This window comes from Bubalus kerabau, chromosome 6 (genome assembly GCF_029407905.1).
Source record: "Bubalus kerabau isolate K-KA32 ecotype Philippines breed swamp buffalo chromosome 6, PCC_UOA_SB_1v2, whole genome shotgun sequence".
Taxonomy (NCBI): domain Eukaryota; kingdom Metazoa; phylum Chordata; class Mammalia; order Artiodactyla; family Bovidae; genus Bubalus; species Bubalus kerabau.
This window is the reverse complement of record NC_073629.1, coordinates 118,922,786-118,949,870: the sequence shown is the minus strand read 5'-3', so window position 1 is coordinate 118,949,870 and position 27,085 is coordinate 118,922,786. Positions and strand designations below refer to the sequence as shown.

At 54.9% G+C, this 27,085-nt stretch overlaps 1 protein-coding gene across 6 annotated transcripts in view; it reads left to right on the top strand.

Moving 5' to 3' along the window:
• HDAC4 (histone deacetylase 4) overlaps window positions 1-27,085 on the top strand; it is a 292,669-nt gene that overhangs the window by 199,166 nt on the left and 66,418 nt on the right. For all 6 annotated transcript variants that reach the window (XM_055586610.1, XM_055586609.1, XM_055586612.1 and 3 more), the window contains 3 exons: window positions 6,539-6,659; window positions 15,603-15,724; window positions 24,479-24,610. In XM_055586610.1, coding sequence (XP_055442585.1) covers window positions 6,539-6,659; window positions 15,603-15,724; window positions 24,479-24,610 — 375 coding nt within the window. The remainder of the gene's footprint in view (window positions 1-6,538; window positions 6,660-15,602; window positions 15,725-24,478; window positions 24,611-27,085) is intronic.

The window sequence follows — 27,085 nt, the reverse complement described above, 5'->3', positions numbered from 1 at the left end:
GAGTTGATGGCAGTTTTACTCAGCATGAACACATGCTGTTTCATCTGTTTTATTTAATATAACCATGTTTAAGACTCTAAGATACACTGTCTTTAAATTCATTTAAAAACAAAAAGTCCAACAGAAGACCTGTCTTTGTTCTCTGGACAGTTTGGAACTGACACTACTGCATATTTCTCTCTGGTAGTTACAGCCACAGCCTGGCAGGCGGGGGCAAGGCGCCCGCACTTGGAGAAGTTGTTAGCTTTGCCTAAAAATGGCTCAAAAGGGTGGAGATAGGGACTTCCCTAGTGGCTAGGTCCAGTGGCTAAGACTCCCCACTCCCAATGCAGGGGGCCTGGGTTCAATCCCGGGTCAGGAAACTAGATCCCACATGCCACAGCTAAGAGTTTGTGTGCCACAACTAAGACCAAATAAATAAAAATAAACATGAAAAAATGTAAAAGGGGAAAAACAAAGATGGAGCTAGAAGATGGGACACCAGCCCGCGAGAGTCGTTCCTTGTCCCGTTTGTAGGGTGATCAGTCCCTCCACGGGCGCTAACCTGGGAGACATGTCTGGTGGCACCTGCTTCGGGGACCACTGAGCCCCCGGCTTCTGCCCCCAGCAGGTGGGCCCCACCCAGAGCCCCTTCCCTACCTGGGTTTCCTTGAAAGCTTGTCCTCTGACTACCCCGACACCCCCCCCGGGGCAGAGGGCTGTCTGTGTCTTGCTTACCTCTGTCCCCACCAGCTAGTTCACTCCTGGCACACAGTATATTCCCTGTAAGGCTGTCAGATGAATGAGTGATCATCAGCAGAAATTAATTTTTTTAAGTAAAAAAATTCAAAACACGTGTTCTCATGTACTGAACGCGCTTTACCACTGCTGGAGCCCTCACGTAAGGTGGAGAAAGAAGTCTTGAGAGGCGAGGGCGTGTATAACCAGAGGGCGAGGACCAGAGCCGGCACCGTCCACTCCAACGTCTCTCCAGTCAGGGTTTCCCAGGTCTTTTTCATGGGGAGGAAGTCAGGGCTTGGGGACTTGCATTTGTTTTCCTCTGATTCCGTGAGAGCCTGGCAGGGTGCCCGCGCCCACCCTGGAGCTGGATGTGGGCCTCGTGTGTCCGCGGCGGCCCAGGGCCCGTCAGATGCACCTCCTCCTGTGAGGACCCTGCAGGCGGCTCAGGGAACAGGAATACCATCCGTGTCCCGGCCTGGTGGGCACCTCAGAGGTCCCTCAGTGCCGCCCAGGGATGGGTGGTCGTCTCCCTGGACGGCGCAGGCGCTCCTGTCCACGTCTGGGCCCTGCTGCCCGGCCCGACACTGTGTTTGTTACCGGTGTGCCCTCTCTGCTGGCACCGGACATCTGTTCTTGTTGCTTCTCAGAGCTCAGGAGCCCATGGTGCGAGCCTGGGTTGTGGCTAAGCGGGGAGGCCAGCACTTCCCCAGTGTGGCCCGTGCCGTGCGCTCTGCAGGGCCAAGTGCATCCGTGTTAACAGGGCTTCCTGGGCCAGTCGGGCCAGCTGACACCCAGTGAGCAGGGTCCTGTGCCCCGAGGACCCTGCTTCTCATCTGCTTGGTTTACTCCTTCGGGCCTTTTGGACGGACCTGAGGGTCAGCTCCTCGGACAGGCCCTCCGGTCGTCCTGCTGCTCGTACTCCCAGTGGACGTTGCCCCAGCCCAGCACTGCAGCCAGACACCAAGCCCCGCCTTTGGTCCCCGTTTCTCCCACCCCGCCCCTGGTGGGGGTGTCCTGCAGGACTTTGTGTCCTGCTGTGGTCTACCATTTGCATTTTGTCGAGTGTCCCCCTGGGGCTGAGAGGCCATCAGGAATGACAGGGGGCTGCGTGTTGGGCACCTGATATGCAGATTTCGGCATTTCTCTGAGTGGGATTTTTCAGACGAGACAGACACAAACAGGCTGAAAGTGTTCAGAATGGTCCGAGTCCAGCCCTGGCTGCATTTGGAGGGAGCCCAGGGAACCTTGCTCGAAAGCGGAGGTGTGATTTTACACCTCCAGTCACTTCCCACCGCCTGGTCGCATCACCATTCCCTTGGCCTTTCGTGTGGGTCTCACTGGGTCTGTCACACAGTCTGGGCCGCTCTGCCAGGCAGCTGGCTCACGTGCTCACACTTCACCATGGAGCCTGGGCAAGCCTCGCTGCTCCAGCGATGGTGGGTCGTCTCCTGGGACACCGAGAAGGCCTGAGGCAAAAGCCCCGAAGCCCCAGTGGACCGTTCCTGGTATGCTCAGTGTCGGGCACTTTCCTTGTGCCTCCCTGGCGGGTCTCGTTCAGGTCCTGCCGCAGCGTGGACGATTCTGTCCGCAAGGGGTTCCTTCTGCCTGACCCTCGTCCACGGCACCCTGAAATCCGTCGTGAAATGGCCTCAGTGGAGTGCTGCCTTTAATGTGAACCTATTTATGAAAACTCAACACAAGAAAAACAAGGATAAGATGAAACTGATTATTTTCCCGAACCAGTGTAAAGATCAATTTCAAAACTTCCAGGAAATTGAAAGAAAAAAAAATCACAATAAGAAAACTAGAATAGATTCCATAAAAACAAGCTCTTGAACGTTTGAGTTAGGAAAAAACAAGTCTTTTCTTTCCAGTGTTGGGAAAGCGCAGCTCTTTGGTCTCATGCTTTTCCTTTAGTCTTGTGTACACTCCGGTCCCGCAGAGGACTTCACCCCGACACTGCTGGTCACCAGGCACGTGGAGGATTTCCCCACAAGAGGCAATTCCTGCAGCTCTTGAGTGGGGGCGGCCCTGCAACTTAGCTCGGTTCTGACACTATCTCCCCAAAGGAAGCATCAGATCTCACAGCTTCGGGGCTGAGTCGAACAAGAAGATGAGGTACTTCCCTGCTGGTCCTGTGCATAGGAATCTGCCTGCCAGTACAGGGGACACGTGTCTGGAAAGATAGCACATCCATGGAGCAGCTGAGCCCGTGGGCCACGACCCCTGAGCCTGCGCTCTGCTGCAAGTGAAGCCACCGCGGTGAGAAGCCCACACAGCACACCTGGAGAGCAGCCGCCGCTCGCCACAGCTAGACAAAGCCCACGGGCAGCACCCAAGACCCAGCACCGCCAATAAATGAATAAGGAAGTCTAGGTTTTAAAAAGATGAACAGCCTGAGGAACAGATACAGAGGGTGGTGTGGAAAAGTTCCAAGTGCAAAAGCCTCTGATGTATGGAGTTGGGGGCCCCCATCCTGGTGTGGATGTGCTCAGCAACCTGGACACCCTCTGAACCCCTACAGTGGGGGTTTGTGGAGGCTTCCTCACGTGAGCGTGATCAGTTACCAACCCCACCTCCAGCCCGTCTCCTCTCTGGAGGATTCAGGTGGAGCTGAGAATTCTGAGCTTCTCATGAGGCTTGACTTGCTGGTGACCCTCCCCATACAGGAACACCCACCCCCAGAGTTACCCGATTAGAACACAGGGTGCTTCTCATGCTCTCATCACTCAGGGTCTTGGGAGCTCTGTGGCAGGGACTGAGGGCAGAGACAAGTATTTTCTGTTACCTCATAGCATCAGAATATAAGCCACATTTTAAAGAGAAACGAGAGACCAAGGCCGACCTCATGTGAAAAGCAGAGTGTGGAGCTGGGAGCCAGGGGTCTGATGAGACTGAATCAGAATGATTTCACCTGGACTGCCCAACCTCAGTGACCCCCGGACCACATGGTGATGTTAATACCTACTTAGAGCATTAATCACTCCAAAATCACTGCAGATAGTGCCTGCAGCCATGAAATTAAAAGACGCTTGCTCCTTGAGAGGAAAGCTATGAGCAACCTAGACAGCATATTAAAAAGCAGAGACATTACTTTGCCAACAAAGGTCCATCTAGTTAAAGCTATGGTTTTTCCAGTAATCATGTATGGGTGTGAGAGTTGGACCATAAAGAAGGCTGACTGCTGAAGAATTGCTGCTTTTGAACTGTGGTGTTGGGGAGGACTCTTGAGAGTCCCTTGCACTGCAAGGAGATTCAACCAGTCAATCCTAAAGGAAACAAATCCTGAATATTCATTGGAAGGACTGATGCTGAAGCCGAAGCTCCAATACTTTGGCCACCTGAAGTGAAGAACTGACTCCTTGGAAAGATCCTGATGCTGGGAAAGATTGAAGGAGGAAGGAGAAGGGGACGCCAGAGGATGAGATGGTTGGATGGCATCACTGACTCAATGGACATGAGTTTGAGTAAACGGTAGGAGTTGGTGATGGACAGGGAGGGCTGACAGGCTGCATGCAGTCCATAGAGTCGCACAGAGTCAGACACAACTGAGCGACTGAAGTGAACAGCATTAATGATGAGGTTTAAACATGCCTTAACATGTGATGGCTGACGATAAGTATATTACTGAAAAAAAAAGTCACACTGAAGGATACAAATGTAAAGTGTGCACACAGACCCGCGGCAGCACCGCTGCACGCACCACAGGAAGGCTCTGAGAGAACACTGAGCCAGTGCGTCTGAAGAGCATCACTCGGGAGGAACAGCAGTGCATCCTGGGGTTGTCAAGGACCTGGCGGAGGCTCAGCCTCCTCGTTCGCAGCAAGTGGCGCTGCAGAGTACTATCATAAAGGCTCAGGTGGCACCCCCAATACTATTTTAGAGATGCTGGGTCAGGTAGTACTCATAAGTGCTAATAGACAAGATTGAGTGGCACTTCGGAATCCTGACAGACAAGGGTCAGGTGGTACTCTTCAGTACTGTTATAGAGACATGGGGTCAGGTGGTACGTGCGAGTACTAATCGACAAGGCCAAGCGGTATTCCTGAGTACTGACAGACAAGGATCAGTTGGTACAGCCTAGTATTGATGGATACTCAAGGTCGGGTGGCACTGCTGAGTACTGATGGAGACGCAGGGTCAGGTGGCACCCCCAAGTACTGATCGAGACAAGGGTCACCTGGTCCTCTGAGTACTGGTGGATACTCTAGGTCAGGTGGTACTCCAGAGTACTGTTATAGATAGAAACAAAGATTAGGTGGTACCCTGGAGTACTAATGGAGACACACGGTCAGGTGGTACTCCCAAGTATTGATCGAGACAAGGGTCATGTGGTACTCCGAGTACTCGTGGATACTCAAGGTCAGGTGGTACTCCCAACTCCTGATAGAGGCACAAGGTGAGGTAGTCCTCCTGAGTGCTGATAAAGACTATGAGTCAGGTGGTACTCTTGAGTACTGTTATAGATAGAAACGGGTTAGTTGGTACTCTCGAGTACTGATAGGGAAATGTTGGCTCCTGGTCTGTGGCCAGTGCGGTGGCATGTGGTGGTCATTGTATAGACACATTTTGGAAAACAACGTAGATTCTTCAAGGGTTATAATGTTGTTTTGTTGTTCATAGCTGCTCTGTTCATCTCTTCTATGGGAATAATCCTACATGTGGGGGATGATAAGCATTAGTTGCTCAGGCATGTCCGACTCTTTGTAGCCTGACAGGCTCTGTCCGTAGGATTCTCCGTAGAGAATACTGGAGCGGGCTGCCGTTTCCTTCCCCGGGGGTCTTCCCGACCCAGGGGTGGAACCCGCGTCTGCCCCAGCCCTGCAGGCAGCCTTTACCATCTGAGCCGCTGGGGAAGGCAGTGGGCGGGTGATACTTACTCATAAATGTTGGCCAACATCGTTCTAACAAAAACAAAAGGAAATGTCTGAAACCATCTCCCAGTCAGAACCGGGTTTTCTAAACTGGGCTTTGGTCACCTCGTGAAGCCTTTTCCCACCATTGCGAATGCTGTGTGCATTCTGTGGACAACAGGGGAGACACCGTGTTTCTGATGGACGGATCCCACGTGCCCTGGTGTCTCACTGCAGCTCTGAGGAGGACAGATCAGATGCCAAAGGCCCCTGAGACAGGGCAGTGGCTTTGGCCTTTATTAGTGTCTTTTCCCCCATTTGCCGGTTTTCTTTAAGGGGGCTGTGAACAACCGCCACCACCACCAGAAAAGCACAAAACACAAGATTTCAGCTTTGTCCCGCTTGGTGAAACACGCCTTACCTAAGGAGGTAGCTGTAGGCTGGAAAGAGCAGGACTGTCCCTCTGGCAGGCCTGGCCAGGCCCCCGGCTGCCCTGCCCGCCGCCCTTGCCTTGCCCACTCCCCGCGAGGTGGCCCACATCGCTGTCACTCTCGTCCCTATCTCAGACACGGTTCTTCAGTTGGCACAAAACCTCTTCTGAGGCTCGGCCTCTCTTTGCTGCAGTGAAGGAAAGGCCACACAGCTGCACTGCTAGCTCAGGCTGTCCTCGTATAGAAGACCATTAGAACTTCCTTCCGCAGGGGATTTGTGTTAGGTAGTGCTGGGTCTGCGTGCTGATTCCGTCTGCACTTTAAATGAAAATTCAGTTGTATAAAATGTTCCTGGGAAGAAGCTCTCTCCCTTCAACCCCTTGATCCCCCTTTCCCATGAGATGCTCTCTGGTGTCAGCAGCATCCTGAGTGGGAACCACCCTGCCCATCACTGTCCTGCCTGTTCCGGCATGTGGTGCAGGGGGCCCTGGGCTAGAGCCTCCAGTCACCCGCCCCCGCTCTCTCCCGCGCCAGGCGCTGTGGCCAGCACGGAAGTGAAGATGAAGCTGCAGGAGTTTGTCCTCAATAAAAAGAAGGCCCTGGCTCACCGGAACCTGAACCACTGCATGTCCAGCGACCCTCGCTACTGGTACGGGTAAGTGGAGGGCACCGGGCACACGGGGTCCGTGGGAGACCGGAGGGACGCTCGGTTCTCCACCCGGGATGGCGTGGGATTAGATGCTCCCTGAGCCAGCAGCAGACGCGCTCAGACCCGAGTGGTCCAGTGGTCAGGACACATGGCTGTTGTCCAGATGCAGAGAGAGCCACTCTTTAAACAAACATTAAAGGGAAACTCGTGGGGCGGGTGTCTGACCATATTCTTGGCTTCTCATGCAATTTTTGGCCACAAAAGGCACCTGTTAAACCGGAACTCTGGTCTAAATCGTCCGTATGCACCTACTGAATTTCTGCCCAACGTGTTATTGATTACTGGTCAAGTCAAAAGCACCTGTGGTCTTTTTATTGTTTTTATACTAAGAATCCCTCCCAGAGCCTGCGTAACTGACAGAGACCACAAAGTGCCTGTTCATGCTCAGAGGCCGACAAGCCTGGCAAAGAGGACTTGAATTTGGTGGGGGGATTGCTCATGTGTTGGGTCTTTCCTCTGGGCCTGCGTGTGGCTCTGAGGGGCTGGCCACCAACCCAGGCCGAGCCGGACGTGCAGTGACAAAGCTCTGCAGCTTCAGCCCATAGTCCAGGCTGCCCCACGGGTTTTTTTGCTTTGGTATCATTTGCTTCTCCTGTCAAGGGTGATTCTGTCCTGGAAGAAGCCTCATCAGGCAGTTTTCATAAATAAAAATGGGATTATCATTCCTTCATGGGAGGAAAGCTTAGCTCTTCCTGGATCCCTGAGATGGACAACAGTCTTGCTAACATGCCACCAGATCGCATTGAAACGAACGCGTTTGTTTCAGTAGATTCGGCCTAAAGGGCGTTTTGGTTCTGAAGCCGTCTCCACTCTGAGCGTCAGCAGCCCCCGCACCGCACAGCCACTCCGGCTGCACCCACACCCGCTGGCTGTGGGCTCAGCGGCGCCACCACCCCCCCACAGCCACGATGGCAGCGGCCACCCCAAAGAGCCGCGCATGGCGGCCACGTGCCCTGAGCGCTGGGCACTGGGGCCCGTGGGCAGTCCTGGGGCCATGCTCCTGGGGGCCCCACAACACAGCAGCACTGATCCATCGTCTCCCCACTAGTGACCACCCCCTGGGTTTTGTGCTGGGAAGGCTCTGTTGTCCTCCTTTGTAGGGGGGGCTACCAGGCAAGTGCCCTGCACTGTAGTAGGTTGGGCAGGGCAGGAAGAGAAGCTGGGTGGGGTTGGGGGGGTCCAGGAGCCCTGGGAGTAGCCTGTCGGGTAAAGGTGGGCAGTGCTTCTGGATCCTCCCTCAGGGGAGGTGATGTGATCCACAGGCCAGGAAGCTTTTCAGCAGAGGCCCTGTTCTGAGAGCAGCAGCGGTCTTCAAGAGCAGCGTAAGAAGGCGGTGGGCCCAGAGGAGGTTGTGGTGGGAGGAGGGTCATGGCTGACCATGCCGGAGTCCATGGATGGTGGCCACAGGGATGCGAAGGGAAGACTAGGGTGTCAGGACGCCCGTGACTGGAGAGGTGGGGCGTCCAGTCTCCAGGAATAGATGCCATGATGATGTACCTGCATGTAAAGAGGAGGACAGAGTCCATGGGCTGCACTGGGGGCTGCTGGGGAGGGGCTCAGCAAGGAGCACCTGGGGACTGGAAGGGGGAGGCGGGGACATGCAGGCTGGGCCTGGGGGCATGGTGAGCAGGGTGGCCCAGACTCGGAGGAGGCTTGCTTGCCCTGGTCCAGTGCTTGGTGGGGAGATCCCTCTTTCCCAGGGGACGAGGCCGTGCCCGCTGCAGTGGGGGAAGGACTCGCCTCAGTGGAGTCAGAGGGAATGGGCCTGTTTGCCTTGGACGTGGTAGGCTTCTTGATTAGTCACACAAAGCAAACCAAACCGTGGGTCATGTTCACTTGCTGCATGATGGCAAGATGGGAAGACCCGTCCTTATAGAGAAAAACCTCGCCTTGACTCCAGCTTCACTCCACCCTGATGGTCAGCTCAGGTGTCATGGACCTGAACATGAAAGCTGCATTGTTAAAACTTCCAGAAGAAAATGTAGGAGAAAGTTTTCGTGACGTTGGTGAAGAGGTAAGCAAGGAGATCTTTGAACACCAAAATCATCAACTATAAACCAAAAATGTAAACTTAATCAAAACTTAATACTTTCATCCTTTGAAAGGCACCCTTAAGAAAATAAGAAGGCAAGGCACAGACAAAAACAAAATATTCACAATGAATGTGAGCAACCGAGCCCTTGATCCAAAATATATAAAGAAGTCCTACAACTCAAAGAGCTTCCCTGGTGGCTCAGATGATAAAGAATCTTCCTGCAATGCAGGAGACCCAGGTTCGATCCCTGGGTTGGGAAGATCCCCTGAAGGGAATGGCAACCCAATCCAGTATTTTTGCCTGGAAAATTCCATGGACAGAGGAGCATGGCAGGCTACAGTCCTTGGGAACGCAAAGAATCAGACACAACTGAGCGAGTAACACTTCACTTCACAACTCAGTAACAAAAAGACAAGCACCCTACTGAAAAAATATAGGCAAAAGACATGAGCCAATACCTCACAATGAGTTGGAGCAAGCTCCAGGAGTTGGTGATGGACAGGGAAGCCTGGCGTGCTGCAATCCATGGGGTCGCAAAGAGTTGGACACGACTGAGTGACTGAACTGATTACCTCACAAAATAAGAAGCAAATGGTCAGTAATTTCACAAAGATCATTAGTCACCCCAGAAATGCAGAGCACAGCAAGACGCCCCCTCACACACAGGGACAGCTGAAATTGAACAAACCCATTGCTGGCTTTCCAGGTGGCTCAACCATAAAGAATCCATCTGCCAGGAGATGCAAGAGACAAAGGTTCGATCCCTGGGTCAGGCAGATTCCCATGGAGGAGGAAATGGCAACCCACTCCAGTATTGTTGCCCATACGCCCACTCCGTGCCCCATGACCCATTCTCCTAGGTCTTTCCCTAAGAGCAGGTGAGGTCTTCCATCCGGGCAGTGACTTGTGTTCTGATGGTCACAGCAGTTCTGCTTATTGTCTCCAAAGCATGGAAGTAGCTGAGTGTCTGCCAGCAGGTGATGGCAACATGGGCACCTGCTTTCTCATCTGCTCAGCAAGGCCCGGGGCGGCCTGCCCACACCTAGAAACATTAGGCTTCGGAGAAGATGCAGAGTCTGTGCCTTGAGATGCCGTTTGCATGCAGTCTTAGAGTCAGCACAGCCAGTCTGTAGGGACAGGAAGCCAGGTGGCCGTGACCGGGGTGGGGGCAGAGGGCCTTCCCGTGGAGGTGACTGTTTTCTGTCCTTACTGGCGTGGTTCTATGGTGTACCTGGGTCAGAACCCCCAGCATTAGGCTTACCAGAGGAGACGTGCTGCCCGTCGCGGTAGCCGCCAGCCACGTGGGCTCCGGGGCATCGAAATGGACTGTTCAGATGGAGACAAGCTGTGAACATCAGACATGCCAGATGTGAGAAAAATGAGAACCATCTCCTTAATACTTTTTAGTTGCAATGAGAGGATTGGGGTGTATTGGGTTAAGAACACTGAACGTAATTTCACTGCTTTCTTTTTGTTCCTGCTCACGTGGCCAAGAGAGAATTTTAAATCACACACACAGCCTGTATTACTTCTGTTGAACGGTGCTGGTGTGAGCAATTACAAATGTTATTCACCTGCATAAATCTGAGGTCATGGGAAAGGCCAGTTGTTGGTAGAATTTAGTTAAATTGCTAAATTTACTAAATCACTTGGTAAATGGCTGAGTTTGTGTTCGGCTTCGTTCTGTATCATGGTCAGAGCAGTGTTTAGAAAGAAAAGGCAGGCGTGTTTGTCTTCCATCTTCTTCACTGAGGACCGATGGTCTTTAAGACACGGTGCCCTTTCCGTCAGCCAGGATCACAGCAGAGCTACCCCAGGTGCTTCCTCCCGGCTGGAAGGGCAGGTCGAACACCTGGACGGTGATTCTGGCTGGAGCTGAGTTAGAAGAGCAGCTCCTCACGTTCCACCTCCGGGGTACAAGGGGTGTGTGTGTGTGGTCTGTCTGTGTGTGTCTGTGTGGTGTGTGTGTGTCTGTGTGGTCTGTGTGTCTGTGTGTGTGTAGTATGTGTATGAGGTGTATCTGTGTGTATAGTGTGTGTGGTGTGTATGTCTGTGTGTGTAGTATGTGTGTGTGTCTGTGTGTGTAGTATGTGTATGAGGTGTATCTGTGTGTATTGTGTGTATGGTGTGTATGTCTGTGTGTGTGGTCTGTGCGGTGTCTGTGTGTGTGCCATGTGTGTCTGTGTGTATCTGTGTGGTGTGTATGTCTGTGTGTGTGTGTGGTATGTGTGTGAGGTGTATCTGTGTGTGTGTGGTGTGTATGTGTGTAGTGTGTGTGTGTGTGTGTGTGTCTGTGTAGTGTGTGTGTCTGTGTGTGTGTGGTGTGAGTGTCTGTGTGTCTGTGTGTGTCTGTGTGGTATGTGTGTGAGGTGTATCTGTGTGTAGTGTGTGTGTGTGGTGTGTATGTGTGTTTGTGTGTGTGTGTCTGTGTATCTGTGTGTGTGTGGTATGTGTATGAGGTGTATCTGTGTATAGTGTGTGGTGTGTATGTGTGTGTAGTGTGTGTGTATGTGTCTGTGTGGTGTGAGTGTGTGTGCGTGTGTTATGTGTGTGAGGTGTATCTGTGTGTGGTGTGTGTATGTGTGGTGTGTATGTGTGTAATATGCGTGTTTGTGTGTGTGTGTCTGTGTGGTGTGTGTGTCTGTGTGTGTGTGGTATGTGTATGAGGTGTATCTGTGTGTATAGTGTGTGTGTGGTGTGTATGTGTGTAGTGTGTGTATGTGTTTGTGTGGTGTGAGTGTCTGTGTGTCTGTGTGTGTCTGTGTGGTATGTGTGTGAGGTGTATCTGTGTGTAGTGTGTGTGTGTGGTGTGTATGTGTGTAGTATGTGTGTGTGTTTGTGTGTGTGGTGTGTGTGTCTGTGTGTGTGTGGTATGTGTATGAGGTGTATCTGTGTGTAGTGTGTGTGTGTGTGTGTGTGTGTGGTGTGTATGTCTGTAGTGTGTGTGTATGTGTCTGTGTGGTGTGAGTGTTTGTGTGTCTATGTGTGTCTGTGTGGTATGTGTGTGAGGTGTATCTGTGTATAGTGTGTGTGTGGTGTGTATGTGTGTGTAGTGTGTGTGTCTGTGTGTCTGTGCGTGTGGTATGTGTATGAGGTGTATCTGTGTGTATAGTGTGTGTGTGGTGTGTATGTGTGTGTAGTTTGTATGTGTGTGTGTCTGTGTGGTGTGTGTGTCTGTGTGTGCGTGTGGTATGTGTGTGAGGTGTATCTGTGTGAGGTGTATCTGTGTGTAGTGTGTGTGTGGTGTCTGTGTGGTGTGTGTGTCTGTGTGTGCATGTGTGCGTGTGGTACGTGTATGAGGTGTATCTGTGTGTATAGTGTGTGTGTGGTGTGTATGTGTATGTAGTGTGTGTGTATGTGTCTGTGTGGTGTGAGTGTCTGTGTGTCCTATGTGTGTCTATGTGTGTCTGTGTGGTATGTGTGTCTGTGTGTGCGTGTGGTATGTGTGTGAGGTGTATCTGTGTGTGGTGTGTATGTGTGTAGTGTGTGTGTGTGTGTCTGTGTAGTGTGTGTGTCTGTGTGTGTGTGGTGTGAGTGTCTGTGTGTCCTATGTGTGTCTATGTGTGTCTGTGTGGTATGTGTGTGAGGTGTATCTGTGTGTAGTGTGTGTGGTGTGTATGTGTGTGTAGTGTGTGTGTCTGTGGTCTGTGTGTCTGTGTGTCTGTGCGTGTGGCATGTGTATGAGGTGTATCTGTGTGTATAGTGTGTGTGTGGTGTGTATGTGTGTGTAGTTTGTATCTGTGTGTGTCTGTGTGGTGTGTGTGTCTGTGTGTGCGTGTGGTATGTGTGTGAGGTGTATCTGTGTGTAGTGTGTGTATGTGTGGTGTGTATGTGTGTAGTGTGTGTGTGGTGTGTGTGTGTGTGTCTGTGTGGTGTGTGTGTCTGTGTGTGCATGTGTGCGTGTGGTACGTGTATGAGGTGTATCTGTGTGTATAGTGTGTGTGTGGTGTGTATGTGTGTAGTATGTATGTTTCTGTGTGTGTGTGTGTGTGTGCGTGTGGTATGTGATTGAGGTGTATCTGTGTGTATAGTGTGTGTGTGGTGTGTATGTGTATGTAGTGTGTGTGTATGTGTCTGTGTGCTGTGAGTGTCTGTGTGTCCTATGTGTGTCTATGTGTGTCTGTGTGGTATGTGTGTCTGTGTGTGCGTGTGGTATGTGTGTGAGGTGTATCTGTGTATAGTGTGTGTGTGGTGTGTATGTGTGTGTGTATAGTGTGTGTGTGTGTATCTGTGTGGTGTCTGTGTGTGTGTGTGATATGTGTATGAGGTATATCTGTGTGTATAGTGTGTGTACATGGAGAGGGCGATGGCACCTCACTCCAGCACTCTTGCCTGGAAAATCCCATGGATGGAGGAGCCTGGTGGGCTGCAGTCCATGGGGTCGCTAAGAGTAGGGCACGACTCAGCGACTTCACTTTCACTTTTCACTTTCATGCATTGGAAAAGGAGATGGCAACCCACTCCAGTGTTCTTGCCTGGAGAATCCCAGGGACAGAGGAGCCTAGTGGGCTGCTGTCTATGGGGTTGCACAGAGTCGGACACGACTGAAGTGACTTAGCAACTTAGCAGTATAGTGTGTGTGTGGTGTGTATGTCTGTGTGTATAGGTGTATGTGTGTGTCTGTGTGGTGTCTGTGTCTCTGTGTGTCTGTGTGTATAGTGTGTGTGTGTGTCTGTGTGTGTGTGTGGTATGTGTGTGAGGTGTATCTGTGTATATAGTGTGTGTGTGGAGTGTCTGTGTGTGTAGTGTGTGTGTGTCTGTGTGTGTAGTATATCTGTGTGTCTGTGTGTATGTCTGTGTGTATAGTGTGTAGTGTGTGTGTGTCTGTGTGGTATCTGTGTCTGTGTGTGTAGTGTGTGTCTGTCTGTCTGTGTCTGTGTGTGTGTGTGTGCCTGTGCACTGATTGCGTGTGAGCATGGGGTGAGCGTGCACATGCCCCTGCAGACAAGGACAGGCCTTGCCCTCGCTCACACCCCCGGCCATCGCCCGCTGCAGCGCGTGTGAGCCCTGGGCTCTGTGACGAGGGCCGGGTCCCACAGGAGGGCAGGTGGCCACTGCTCCCGGGGAGGCCTCGGCCTCTAGCGATGAGCTGGTTTTTCTCCGTTTTGCATGGTGTTTGGAGGCCTGGGGAAGCCTGGCTGCTGTGAAGTCTGGCTCCATCCTCGTGGGCACCAGCGGGGTCCAGCCCCGCTGGGTCAGCCTGGCCGCTGCCCTGGGCCCGAGTGCCCTCTCAGACGGCGCGGAACAGCGGCTCGGGGGCCAGACCCCACCTGTGCTCCTCCATGTCAGGGCTGGACGGGAGGGAGGGTTTGAATACTGACGGTGTCTCAAGAGATCAAGACAGGAGAAGGTCTGCTAGATGTTACGCTGAATGTACTTCTGGCTTAACTGCAAAGCCCACCATCAGCCTACTGACAGCAGCTACTAGTACCTGTGAGGTTTCATTAATCGTGATGACCCGTGTTTTAAGATTATGTAACACACACCGGCCTTTCCATGTTTCTCACGAAGGAGAAAGTGAACTCTCTCCCAGCTTAGACCTCGGCAGTGACGGCGCAGTTTGGGGCCACCGAGGCCGCACTCCCTGCAGGCTCTGGCCTGGAGAAGTCGTGTAGAGAGACGCCCTCAGACCTTCCGTGGGGTCGTGCCAGGCCGGACCCCCGAGTGAGGCCTGGCGGTCCGACGCGGCGAGGGCGCAGCCAGCATGAGCATGGCCGGTCCGGCCCTGAGCCTGCGGCCCTGGCCCCCAACATGCGTCCTGGGGGCAGTGGGGCTGCAGGCGGGCAGCAGGCCTGTCCCAGGGATCTGAGCGCCCGCTGTGGCCTGCCTACAGGCATCCTCGGATCCAGCTTCGTGACCACCGTGTTCTTTGCACCCGTGTGCACTCTCAAATATTTAAACATCCACCTGTAAGCGTTTAAGCGCTCACGTTCTCAATTCAAACAACACCAGGTGCGTGGGGACGTGGAGTGCTGTGTATGCAAATAAATAGTCTAACAAATTCCAAATAAGTAAGTTGGCTAATTTGTTTCAAGTCATTAAGAGATTACACCGTGTACAGACTCTTGGAATTCATTACACCTTCAGTGTTGCCAGCGAGACGCAGCACGTTTGCAGACGGTCATCGCCAGCTCAGCCAGCACCCCCTCCTGAGGCCTGAGCCCACCTTGAGCCGCCTCTGGCAGCGCCCTGCCCGTCATTCCGTTTGGGGCTGTGTCCGCCAACTCACAAAGGAAGCAAATTTCCTGGGACCAGCTCCCGGGGCCCAGGGTGCCACTGACCTCTGCCTCCCCCAGGGAGGGGAGATGGCCGGGGTGACCGCCCCCGAGAGGGGGACAGTCCCCACGCGGCCCCTGCCCTCCAGGACCCAGAGGCCGCCAGCACTGTCCCTACGGGCCCCGGCCAGGTCTCGGCCGGCTCCAACAACAGCTGTGTTCCTCGCATCTGGAGCCCCCCATCTCCCTCTGCGTCCTGAGGATAGGCCCCTCGGTGGCCGGGGGTAACACCGCCCTCAGCCTGAGGCCTGCCAGGCCAGGAGACCCCAAGAGCGAGGGGGCTGGGCAGAGCCCAGGGATTGGACCAAGCGTGCAGCCCCACGGGCCACCTGTCCTCAGCCCCACAGGCCCAGGGGAGGCTGCAGGCGGCCAGGTTCGCAGGCTCACAGGCGGCCTTGTATCATCGTTTCAGTCCTGCCCTGGGAGTAGGCCAGGCTGCCCAGCAGGCCGGCTGCTGAGCCGGGCCCACGCGTCAAAGGGAGAACCACCCGCGTGGGCGCCCAGGGGTGCTCTCCCTGCACGACCATGGCTCCAGGTCCCCGAGGGTCACTCAGCCTCTGTCCCCCCCTTTCTCTCCAGGAAAACGCAGCACAGCTCGCTGGACCAGAGCTCCCCGCCCCAGAGCGGGGCATCAGCCTCCTACAACCACCCGGTCCTGGGCATGTACGACGCCAAAGACGACTTCCCCCTCAGAAAGACAGGTGGGTGCGGGGCCGCTGCAGGGGTGGGGGGTTGGGGGGCCCACCAGGGGGTCCTCAGGGTGACGTCGGCCTCTCTGTCACAAGCCAGAAGAAGGATGTTTAGACACAAGCGAGGTGCACGGGACCCCTGGACTCTGTCCAGCGGTGACTCTGTAAGCGGGCAGTGGCTTTTAAGAAGGATCAAAGCGTCCCTGGGTCTTGCACTGGGGCGCTCAGGAGGGCAGGGGCCAGCGAAGCGAGCCTCTCCCCAAAGCTGTGCCCCTGGGAAGCCTGGCCACCCTCCTGGTTGTGGAGGGCGGGGCTCTGCTCTCGGAGACGGCAGGTGGAGCCCGGCCCTCGAGGGGAATGCCGGGCTTCATGGAGTGGGGGTGTGCGGCAGCTGCTTTTCCACAAACATGAATTTGTCTTCATTCGAAGGATTTTGGTCAGTTCCGGACAGAGAAGCTTTGGAACATCTTCTCCGCCCAAGTGGTGGGGTACAGGGAGCAGGGCTGGGGGCCCCTGCCACCCCATCCTAAGGACACGGGGCCCCCTGTAAGCAGTGTGCCCCAGAGAGGATGTGGGGTCACCAGCCCCAGACAGCCAGACGCGAAGGGGGCGCTTCTGCTCAGCACCAGGGGACTTGACCCGCATCCTGGGTGCAGGAAGGAGGGGCCTCGTCCCAGAGCTGGACCCTGGTGGGCAGCGGGGTCCACAGAGCCTTGCCCGGTCAGAGAGACGTCTGCACGCGTGGCTGGGGTTCCGCGTGGGCTGGCAACACTTTATTGCTGAATGTGCGAGTGTGGCGTCTGCCCTCTGCCCTCCAGTTTGAGCGCGTGGTTGTCCCCCATCGTGTGCCGAGAAGGGCCGTGCCTCTCACCTAGAGAGCCTGCAGGCTCCACAGAAAGAGGTGTCTGTTGGGATCCGGGCCAGCCGCCCCCAGGCCTGCCCTCCACGCCCCGTCCTGGAGCTGGCGCTGCGATCAGCCACACCGCCGTCAGTCAAACGGGGCCCTGTGCCAGGAGAGACCCCAGGCGCCTGCCCCAGGAGGCCTGGGCCTGGTGGGAGTGGAACCCAGGGAGCTGGGGGGCTGGCTCTGAGCGAGTGGCTGGTGGTTCTGCAGCTCAGTGGGTGTCTCCCGCCTGCTTTGCAGCCCTGGGCTCCACGACAGATTCCCTAGGCTCTCCTGACCTCAGTTTCTCATCTCCAAAGTGGGTACGCTGAGCGCACAGCACTTGTGCCCACCCTGGGTGTGGTGAGTGGTGCCCACAGCCCCTGGAGCCATGGGTGGGGGAGGACATGAAGGACAGAGCTCCTGGCCACCGAGAAGAGCCACCTTCTGTGTGGTCCTGAGCTGCGTGATAATCGGCAGCGCCGCCCCCAGCCCCACGTCCCCAGGACAGAAAAGAGGCCCCGCCCTGCACTGCGTGGACTGCGGAGGAGCTCAATAGAGACGCGCTTGCACTGTCTTCTAAAACAGCAACCCTGGCACATTAGTAATAGTAATAAGGCCAAGGTTCCAGGGGAGAGTTTAAACCCCTTAGGGGAACAGAGTGCAGCACGGTGTCCTGCGTCATTCTCGGAGCACGTATTTTCAAACACATGTCGCTGCTAATTCTAAATAATTTACATCTTTCTATGCATTCAGCTCCCTGGTGGCTCAGACAGTAAAGAATCCGCCTGCACTGCAGGAGACCTGGGTTCGATCCCTGGGCCAGGAAGACCCCCTGGAGGAGGGCTTGGCAACCCACTCCAGTATTCTTGCCTGGAGAATCCCATGGATGGGGGAGCCTGGCGGGCTGCAGTCCATGGGGCCGTGAAGAGTCGGGAACAACTGAGCAGCTGACACACCTGCTCAGCTAATCCCACGGTGACCTGCCTTCCCTCCGTCTTTACGGGCAGCTTGGGGCAAGTGAGCCTCAGGACACTGTGTCAGTGACGGCTGCCCCCAGGGGGTCCTCTCTGGGCCCTGGGGTCAGAGTCTGTGTCTGCGGGAGCTGTGTGTCTGTTACGGACTCAGGGCTGTGGTCCCCTGGGCGGACGCTCATGCTCAGGCCTTGCTAGGTCACAGGACAGAAAGCTGAAGACCCCGGGGTTCCGGGCACTTAGTCAGGAGGCTGTGTGCTCACTCCCAGGCAGGGCCCCGAGCATGAGCAGCGGCTGGCTCCCCGCGCATCTCCACAGTGGTTACGGAGCACACTGGTCGAGTGCTCCCCAGGTACCCGGCCCTGAGCTTTGCGGCAGGCAGGGCACAGGCCACCAATGTCCACATGCTCCAGTCCTGAAGGAGGAGGGGAGCTGCAGAGTCCAGGCCCAGGGTGGACCTGTGGGGCCCCTGGGGAGGGGGCCTGGCCGTGGAGGGCAGGGCTGGCTTTTTACTCCAAACAAACAGAGAGGACCGAGGCCCCGCATCAGGTTTGCTCAGAAGCCCTGGCCTGATGGCTGCCTCTGGGCCTCAGGGTCCCCCTCCGCAGCCCCTGCCGCCAGGGAGGGCCTGCCTGGGCTGAGACGGTGGGCGGTGTCTGGCGGAGAGCTGGGGTATCCAATCACTGAGGCCCCGTGACACGTCGGTGAGTGTGCACAGCTCGCCCTGCAGTCGTCCCCTTCCTACTCGTCCTAGCTGTGAGTAGCGTGGCTCGAGGTTACCAGGGACGCACGTGGCACGCCTCTCTGCAGTCTGGGAAGGGCGGGTCACCTCGCAGTCCGCCTGGTTCTGATGTGGTTTGTGGACCGGGGGCAGCCTGCTAGCCTGGGCAGCTGTGGGCAAGGCCCGCACTGCACACCGCTATGCCTGGGTGTGCGTCATGTGGGGCTGGGCGGGGCTGGGGGGCGGTCGGGGTAGAGGCCCTGCGGCCCTGGCATGGGATAAGGCACTTAGCTTTCCGGGCGGGGTGAAAGGGGTTGACCCCGCAGTTACGGCCGTGCGGGCCCAAGCTTCCAGCCCTCGGGGGGCTTTTGTGTGCCACTGTCTTCCCTCAACTTTGTGCTTGTTGCAAAGTGGGTGTGAATATGTTCAGAGGGTTTTCATAAAGACTTTGTTGTGCTTTACCAAAGAAAATTCCAGAGATGACCCGTGTGGTTAAGTATTAATACTAGGCAGTGTCTATGTGGAAAAGGACCTCGCTTCACACATTGATGTCCATCAAACCTGGACTCCTCTTCACATGAGAAGTGCCCAGTGAGACCTGGACTTATCTTGTCCAGATGTGCCCTGTTCGTACCTGAGCTTGGCGGCCGCCTGAAATACACTATCAAAACGATTGGTGTAAACGCCAGTTGTAAACACCATGTAGAGTGCCTTTTTTTTTTTTTTAAATCACAAAAGGAATGCATCAGTTCAGTTCAGTCGCTCAGTTGTGTCTGACTCTTTGCAACCCCATGGACTGCAGCACACTAGGCCTCCCTGTCCATCACCAAATCCCGGAGCTTACTCAAACTCATTACCATCGAGTCAGTGATGCCATCCAACCATCTCATGCTCTGTCGTCCCCTTCTCCTCCTGCCATCAATCTTTCCCAGCATCAGGGTATTTTTCCACAGAGTCGGTTCTTCGCATTAGGTGGCCAAAGTATTGGAGCTTCAGCGCAGGCATCAGTCCTTCCAATGACTATTCAGGGTTGATTTCCTTTCAGATGGACTGGTTGGATCTCCTTGCAGTCCAAGGGACTCTCAAGAATCTTCTCCAACACGACAGTTCAAAAGCATCAATTCTTTGACACTCAGCTTTCTTTATAGTTTATATCCATACATGACCACTGGAAAAACCATAGCCTTGACTAGATGGACCTTTGGTGGCAAAGTAATGTCTCTGCTTTTTAATATGCTGTCTAGGTTGCTCATAGCTTTCCTCCCAAGGAGCAAGCATCTTTTAATTTCATGGCTGCAGTCACCATCTGCAGTGATTTTGGAGCCCAAGAAAATAACATCTCTCACTGTTTCCATTGTTTCCCCATCTATTTCCCATGAAGTGATGGGACCAGATGCCATGATCTGAGTTTTCTGAATGTTGAATTTTAAGCCAACTTTTTCACTCTCCTCTTTCACTTTGATCAAGAGGCTCTTTAATTGTTTTTTACTTTCTGCCATAAGGGTGGTGTCATCTGCATATCTGAGGTTATTGATATTTCTCCTGGCAGTGTTGATTCCAGCTTGTGCTTCCTCCAGCCCAGTGTTTCTCATGATGTACTCTGCATGTAAGTTAAATAAGCAGGGTGACAATATACAGCCTTGACGTACTCCTTTTCCCAATTTGGAACCAGTCTGTTGTACCATGTCCAGTTCTAACTGTTGCTTCCTGACCTGCATGCAGATTTCTCAGGAGGCAGGTCAGGTGGTCTGGTATTCCCATCTCTTTCAGAATTTTCCACAGTTTATTGTGATCCACACAGTCAAAGGCTTTGGCATAGTCAATAAAGCAGAAGTAGATGTTTTTCTGGAACTCTCTTGCTTTTTTGATGATCCAGCGGATGTTGGCAATTTGATCTCTGGTTCATCTACCTTTTCTAAATCCAGCTTGAACATCTGGAATTTCACAGTTTACATATTGCTGAAGCCTGGCTTGGAGAATTTTGAGCATTAGTTTACTAGCATGTGAGATGAGCGCAATTGTGCGGTAGCTTGAACATTCTTTGGCATTGCCTTTCTTTGGGATTGGAATGAAAACTGCCCTTTTCCAGTCCTGTGGCCACTGCTGAGTTTTTCAAATTTGCTGGCATATTGAGTGCAGCACTTTCACAGCATCATCTTTCAGGATTTGGAAGAGCTCCACTGGAATTCCATCACCTCCACTAGCTTTGTTTGTTGTGATGCTTCCTAAGGCCCACTTGACTTCACATTCCAGGATGTCTGGCTCTAGGTCAGTGATCACACCATCGTGATTATCTTGGTCATGAAGATCTTTTTTGTGTATTTCTTCTCTGTGTTCTTGCCACCTCTTCTTAATATCTTCTGCTTCTGTTAGGTCCCTACCATTTCTGTCCTTTATTGAGCCCATCTTTGCGAAGTGTTCCCTTGGTATCTCTGATTTTCTTGAAGAGATCTCTAGTCTTTCTCATTATACTGTTTTCCTCTATTTGCATTGATCACTGAGGAAGGCTTTCTTATCTCTCCTTGCTATTCTTTGGAACTCTGCATTTAATGGGTATATCTTTCCTTTTCTCCTTTGCCTTTTGCATCTTCTTTTCTCAACTATTTGTAAGGCCTCCCCTGACAACGATTTTGCCTTTTTGCATGTCTTTTTCTTGGGATGATCTTGATCACTGCCTCCTGTACAGTCTCACAAACCTCCGTCCATAGTTCTTCAGGCACTCTGTCTATCAGATCTAATCCCTTGAATCTATTTGTCACTTCCACTGTATAATCGTAAGGGATCTGATTTAGGTCATACCTGAATGGTCTAGTGGTTTTCCCTACTTTCTTCAACTTGACTCTGAATTCCAACAAGTTAAAACGTAAGTCAGATGTGTGCATCCTGTGTGTGACCTCCGGAAACAGCTCCTGGTCTGGTTTGGTGCCTACAGCGCAGACGTGGTCTGTGCCGGCGTGTGTGTGTAGTGGGGCGGGGGGGGCGGAGGTCTGTGCGCGGGTGATGCCCGTGGACTGTCTCTGTGTCAAGAAAACACCTGCTTTGCACTTTTGCTGTAGCTCCACTTTTCAGTTACTGTCATATCTGGGGTACCACTCCATTTCAACGCATAAGGTCAACACCTTTCCTATATTATCTCAATTTACAAATATTGTAGCAAATATTGTAGCTAGTTCTCTAGCTTTTAGTTCTGCCCTCAGATATGGGGGCCTATAGTCACTGTTTCTGCAGGATCGACTCCTGAGTTAGAAAGCGTGTGCAGAGCCTACAAAGCCCAGCTTGCTGTGCTGTACCCTCTGCTCGTGAGAGGCCCTCATCCCCCTTCACTCACGCGATGCCTTCCCGGGTCACCCCAGCCAGCCTGATGGGTGCTGAAGCCGTGACCTCTCTGCCTTTTCAAAGAGCAGTTCCATCCCCGTCAGGGATGTGCATGTCTGTTACGTCCCATGGTCCTGCTCGGGAGAAAGCTGGGCGCTGCGTCGCGGAGCCACTGGGCCTCTCCCGGGGCCCAGTGTGGCCCGTGCCCCTGAGCCTGGCAGCATGCGTGCTGGCCAGGCTGTGCCTTCCTTGTGCACCCCCTGTGCCCAGCATCTGCCACCACGCCATCAGGGACGGTCCCTAATGTCAGTGTTCAGTGGCAGCTCCCCCATACGCTTTTCTCTTGGCCGGTTTTTTTTCTCATTGCTTTACATGCTAATATCCATCCTGTGTCTGTCACATATGCTACAAAAAATTGTATTCCAGCCTATCCTCTGTGTTTCTAGAAAAGAAGAAAAGTTACTCAGTCGTGTCCGAATCTTTGCAACCCCAGGGACTACACAGTCCATGGAATTCTCCAGGCCAGAACACTGGAGTGGGTAGCCTTACCCTTCTCCAGGGGATCTTCCCAACCCAGGGATCAAACCCAGGTCTCCCGCATTGCAGGCAGATTCTTTACCAGCTGAGCCACCAGGGAAGCCCTTGTCTTTCTAGAGTTCTCTTTTTATTGTTATCAGAGTAAGTCAATGTCCCTAAGTCACAGAGCCCCACAAGGCTGCCTCCGGGAGCAGCTGGCCCCACCACCCGGCCCTGAGCTCTGGCGACAGTGAACAGAAAGGACACATGAACCGCCCGTGACCGTGGCTGCATTCCCGCTCGTGTGTGAGTGCCCTTTATCCTGAAGTTGATGATTTGTTTCATTTGCTTAGTTTTCTGTCTGCCTGGATTTTTTAAATTGAGGGATAGTTGATGTACAATATTATAGAGCTTTCAAGTGGACAATTTTTTAAAGTTGTATTCCATTTGTAGTTATTATAAAATATCAGCTCTGCTCCGGGTGTCTGCCTGTCCCGGCTTTTAATTCAGCCCCACGATTTGGCAGACGGAGGAGGCTGTCCTCCAGGGCAGGCGGTCCACAGGCTCTGCTCTGGGCCCTGACTGCCGTTCATGGCCTCCCGGGGAGGCCCAGCCTCTTCCCTGGACTCCACCTGCTCCCGTGTCTCATCTTCTCCTCCGTCTTGGTTGTCCAGCTTCTCCGAGGTTTCTGAGAAACTGTGTGTGGAATGTGACTCTCTGGAGTCCTTGCCTGCTGGCAGATACCTTTATCCTGGCCCCCGAGTGATGATGGATAGTGTGGCTAGGTCCAGAGTCACCTTCCTTCAGGGCTTTCAGGCCCTTGTCTTACCCTGCAAATGACCGGAGCCTGACCCTGCTCACAAGGCTGACCCTGGGGCCCCGAAGCTCTGAGACCTCCCAGGATGCCCCTGTCAGGACCAGGCAGTGTTGCTCACAGACAAACCTCGGTGCCGCCAACAGGGCCCCCCCCCACACTGGGGCGGGAGGGCCACGCACTCCCCCGCTCCGGGGCCATGCTGTCCTTCCTGGGTCTCGGGCAGATTCCTCCCCAGGACGGACACGTGGCTGCAGCAACCTCGTGCAGGCTCAGCTGACATCTTGCGGGGAGAGGGGTTGTGCCTATTAATCTAGTGGGGGGGCTGCGCTTTTTTTTTCTTTTCAAATAATGATAAAGTAAGAAGCTCAGCGTAGAAATAGAAATAAGTGAAACATGAAGCTCCAGTTCTCAAAAATCTGAAAATAGTATTAAATATTAAAAAACACAGAAGCGGGTCCTCTCGCCGGCAGGGATGGCTGTTCCGTTACTGGGTCCTTTTCCTCTTTGGACACAAACGTCCTGCTGGGGAACCTAGCAGTCCAGACAAACTCTGCAGAGCAGAGAGCGTCTCCCCTGGGATCAGGGTCTCTGGAGCAGGCTGCGCATCTGGTGAGGCTGCCACCTTGCTCGCACCTCACACCTCATTTCTCTGGGAAGCACCCTTCAGGCTGCTTCCTCCCTCCTCACAGGACCCGCCTTTACCTCCCAGCGCCCCCCAGGGTCACCCCAATGCCAGGACCCCCGACCCTGCCCCCAGGCTCCCCAGAGCATGGAGTCGCAATGGCCGTGAGATGCACATGCAGCCTCATTCTTATAACCCCAGCCAGCTTACTTCCAACTCAGGGGAAGTCTAATCCTGTTGCTTGTTGAGCTAGAGAGCGGTAAACTTCCTGTTCCAGAAAGATTAAAACCAGCAGGGCTGCTGATTACAAACAAAAACAAGAGGTAAAAGAAACTCGCCAGTTAGCAGATCCACAAGTAGCGGAACCTTGAATGAACTCATAAAGCCTCCGAAGGCAGAAGTCTGGTGGTGAGCTCACTGCCGCCGCGGGCTCCCAAGCTGCCAGCCTGTGGGGCTAAGACTCAGGTGTCCAGAGGCCACAGGCAGGGCCCTGCTGAGTGAGGATGCCCCCTTCCCAAGGCAGCCACGCTGACGTGGGACTGGATTAGTCCAGGGTGTGGTCTGGGCTCCGGGTGCAGAGGCCAGACCGCTGCGGGTTTGCAAAGGGCTCCATTCACACAAGCAAGGCTGTTACCAAAAGCAACCGGAGCACCTGTGCTGGGGGGTCAGGCGACATGGAGGGAAACGGGCCTCACCTGCAGGCAGGTGGCTAACCCTCTCATCAGGTGGGTTGGCCTTAGCACCTCTCAGTGGCTGGGATCCGAGTGGGCAGCCGGCCTGGGCCGTCACTCGTTGGGGAATTTTTGATTTGCCGGTGAGTGAGGACGTGTGTAATGTAGAAGTCGTGGTAAACCACCCCCAGTCACCTTGACCCCAGGTGTGTCTGCCTGCCGGTAATGACGTCTCCTTTTCCTGCAGCTTCTGAACCCAACCTGAAATTACGCTCCAGGCTAAAGCAGAAAGTGGCTGAGAGACGGAGCAGCCCCTTGCTACGCAGGAAAGATGGGCCAGTGGTCACAGCTCTGAAGAAGCGTCCCTTGGATGTCACAGGTACTTTGAGTGTAAACCCCACCGCCTGCCTGCCCGTCTCAGAGAGGCCAGCCTGCACCCTCTCCCTTTAGTAGGGAAACCTGCATCTCTCCGCATCCACCTCCCCCACCCCACCGAGTCCCGAGGGCGGTGCCAGCCCCCAGGACTGAGTCCGAGGGCCCCAGGTGGCCCCCAGAGGTGCTCAGATCCCTGTTCCTGTCCAGCCCCCAGCCTGGACCCGCAGGGCAGCTGAGAGCAGTCAGGCCCCTGGACATCCCGGGAGACGATCAGGGATTCTAAGTGGAGGGTTCTCTGGAGCTGTTTAACAGCTCCCGCCCTGTGGGTGGTGAGCCCAGGTCTCTTACCTGCCCCTGCCCATTAAACGGCAGAGTCTTCCTGGGAAGGAGGCGGGAGCTTGGAAGTCTCCGCGCCCGGGTCCACGCGCTGCTCTCGGCCCCCACCTAGTGGCCGACGCGCGAAAGCACACCCACACTCTCTACCAGAACCACCGGGCCCCAGGCCGAGGCCCTTCCTGGTGGTCCGGAGGACACAGCCCACGTCCTGGGGCAGTGCGGTCAGAAGGGCACGCCCCGCTCTCGAGGGGCACCCCGCCTCCGGAGGGCGCACCCCTCGTGCACAGGGCGCACAGCCCCCGTTCCTGGAATCACAGCACAGACGGGTTGCCCAGGTGGCCTGGAAACAGGCGGGAGGGCCCGCCTGCACCAAGGACAGGGTTTGATGGAGACCCGAGGCTCTCGGGGCCGCCCCCCAGGAAGGAGGGGCCAGTCCCCCTAACCCCACCCCCACCCCCACCCCCGCCGCCCGCACCCTCAGTTCTGAGCACGGGGTCTGGGGTGAGCTGAGCGCCCTCAGCCCTGCCCTGCAGCCGGGGTGAAGCCTGCCTGGAGCTGGGTCTGAGGCCACGGGCCTGGGGCCCAGTGGTTCTGGTAGAGAGACCAGGCCCCCCTCACCGCGGGTTTCGTGCAGACTCCGGCCTCGCCAGAGGCAGGGCGCGTGTGCGGGCCCCCCCCCCGCCCCACCGCCAGGCCTAGTCTCTTTGGGGGGCAGCGGCTCCACCCGTCAGGCCCGGCCACTTCTGTCCTGGTGCTGGCTCTGGCCTTCGCGCCCTCCGCCTGTGAGGTCAGGACCAGGCTGGGCGCTGCAATGATGAGCCGCGTCCTCGCCTCCCAGCAGCTTCCTCTCTGACTCCAGAGACCAGGGCGCCACACTGGGGCTGGGAGCACACGGCCTGCGGCGCCTGCTGGGTGCTGGGCAGCATGACCGAGAGAGGGCGCCGTGCGGGAAGCAGGAAAGGCGGGTGGCGGGGCCCCTGGGCCGGGGGAGTTCAGCGGATGGGCGCAGGCGGCACGGAGATGGGGGTGGGTTTCCCGTCCAGCACAGCCCCGGGGGGCTGGGGCGGGGGAAATGCTCTGAGCAGAGCTGGCTTTCCAGAAGACGGGAAAATAAGGCGCTCTGGGCAGGGTGGGATCCCCTCCCCTGGGGTCCTGGGAGGAGAGGGCCACTGCGTCCCAGACGCGGCTCCTCTGGCCTGTAACGGGAGGCCAGGAGGGACGGAGGTGAGGGCGCGGCCAGTGGCGGCCCTCGGACGCTCATGTTGAGGGATCAGGGGCGTGGCCGCGTCACACCACGTGTGCCTCCTCCCTCATCGGAGCTGTGCCTGGCAGGGCGAGCAGACAAGAGAAGGGCCCCTCTGACCCTGTCCAGAGGAATGCCGTTAGCCTCTGAGTGTATTTCCTTCCAGTCCTTTCTGTGCGGGTCTGGCATGTACCCGGTGTACACTGGATTCCTTTTTCACTCGATATTAGTCACAACACTCTTGCGCCTTTAATGACATTCCACCGTGTCGATGCAAATGATACCATGGTGATTATGCATTCATACTTACTTTCTTAGACCAGTTTCCTTGAAGTAGAGTGAAAAAGCAGTCCAAACACTGTTGAGCTGAAGATGGGTGAAAAGTTGGAGAGATCACATATAATTTTTATTGCCCCCAAAAGTTGTCCTGGCTTCCCACACGCTCTGGAGGGTTTACCTGCCAACCGTGCTGCGACGGGCCTGTTTAAAGGAGGCCCGGAGGGGAGGCTCTGTGCAGCCGGGGGCAGGCTGACAGCAGGGAGGGCGCCCAGGCAGGGGCATGCCTGTGGTGGGGTGGGGTGGGGTGGGGGATCCATCCCTGTCTTTACACGTGACCTGTGACACCTACCAGCCCAGGTGGCCTTCCCAGCTGCCCCCGTTCAGGGAGGCACATGTGAACATGACTTAACCTGGTGGAGACCAGGCTCTGGATCCAGTGGGTAGGGAACCAGGGCCTGGGTTCACCATCTGTGCACGGGGGAGACGAGGGGGTCCCGGGGGGGCTAGAGTGGACAGAGCCACTTGCTGCCAGGGTGTTCCCAGGGGGACGGCTGCTCGGTGGCGAGGACTCGAGTGCTCACGGTCCCCTGGGTGGAGGGGGTCGTGCATGTTACCCTTGGG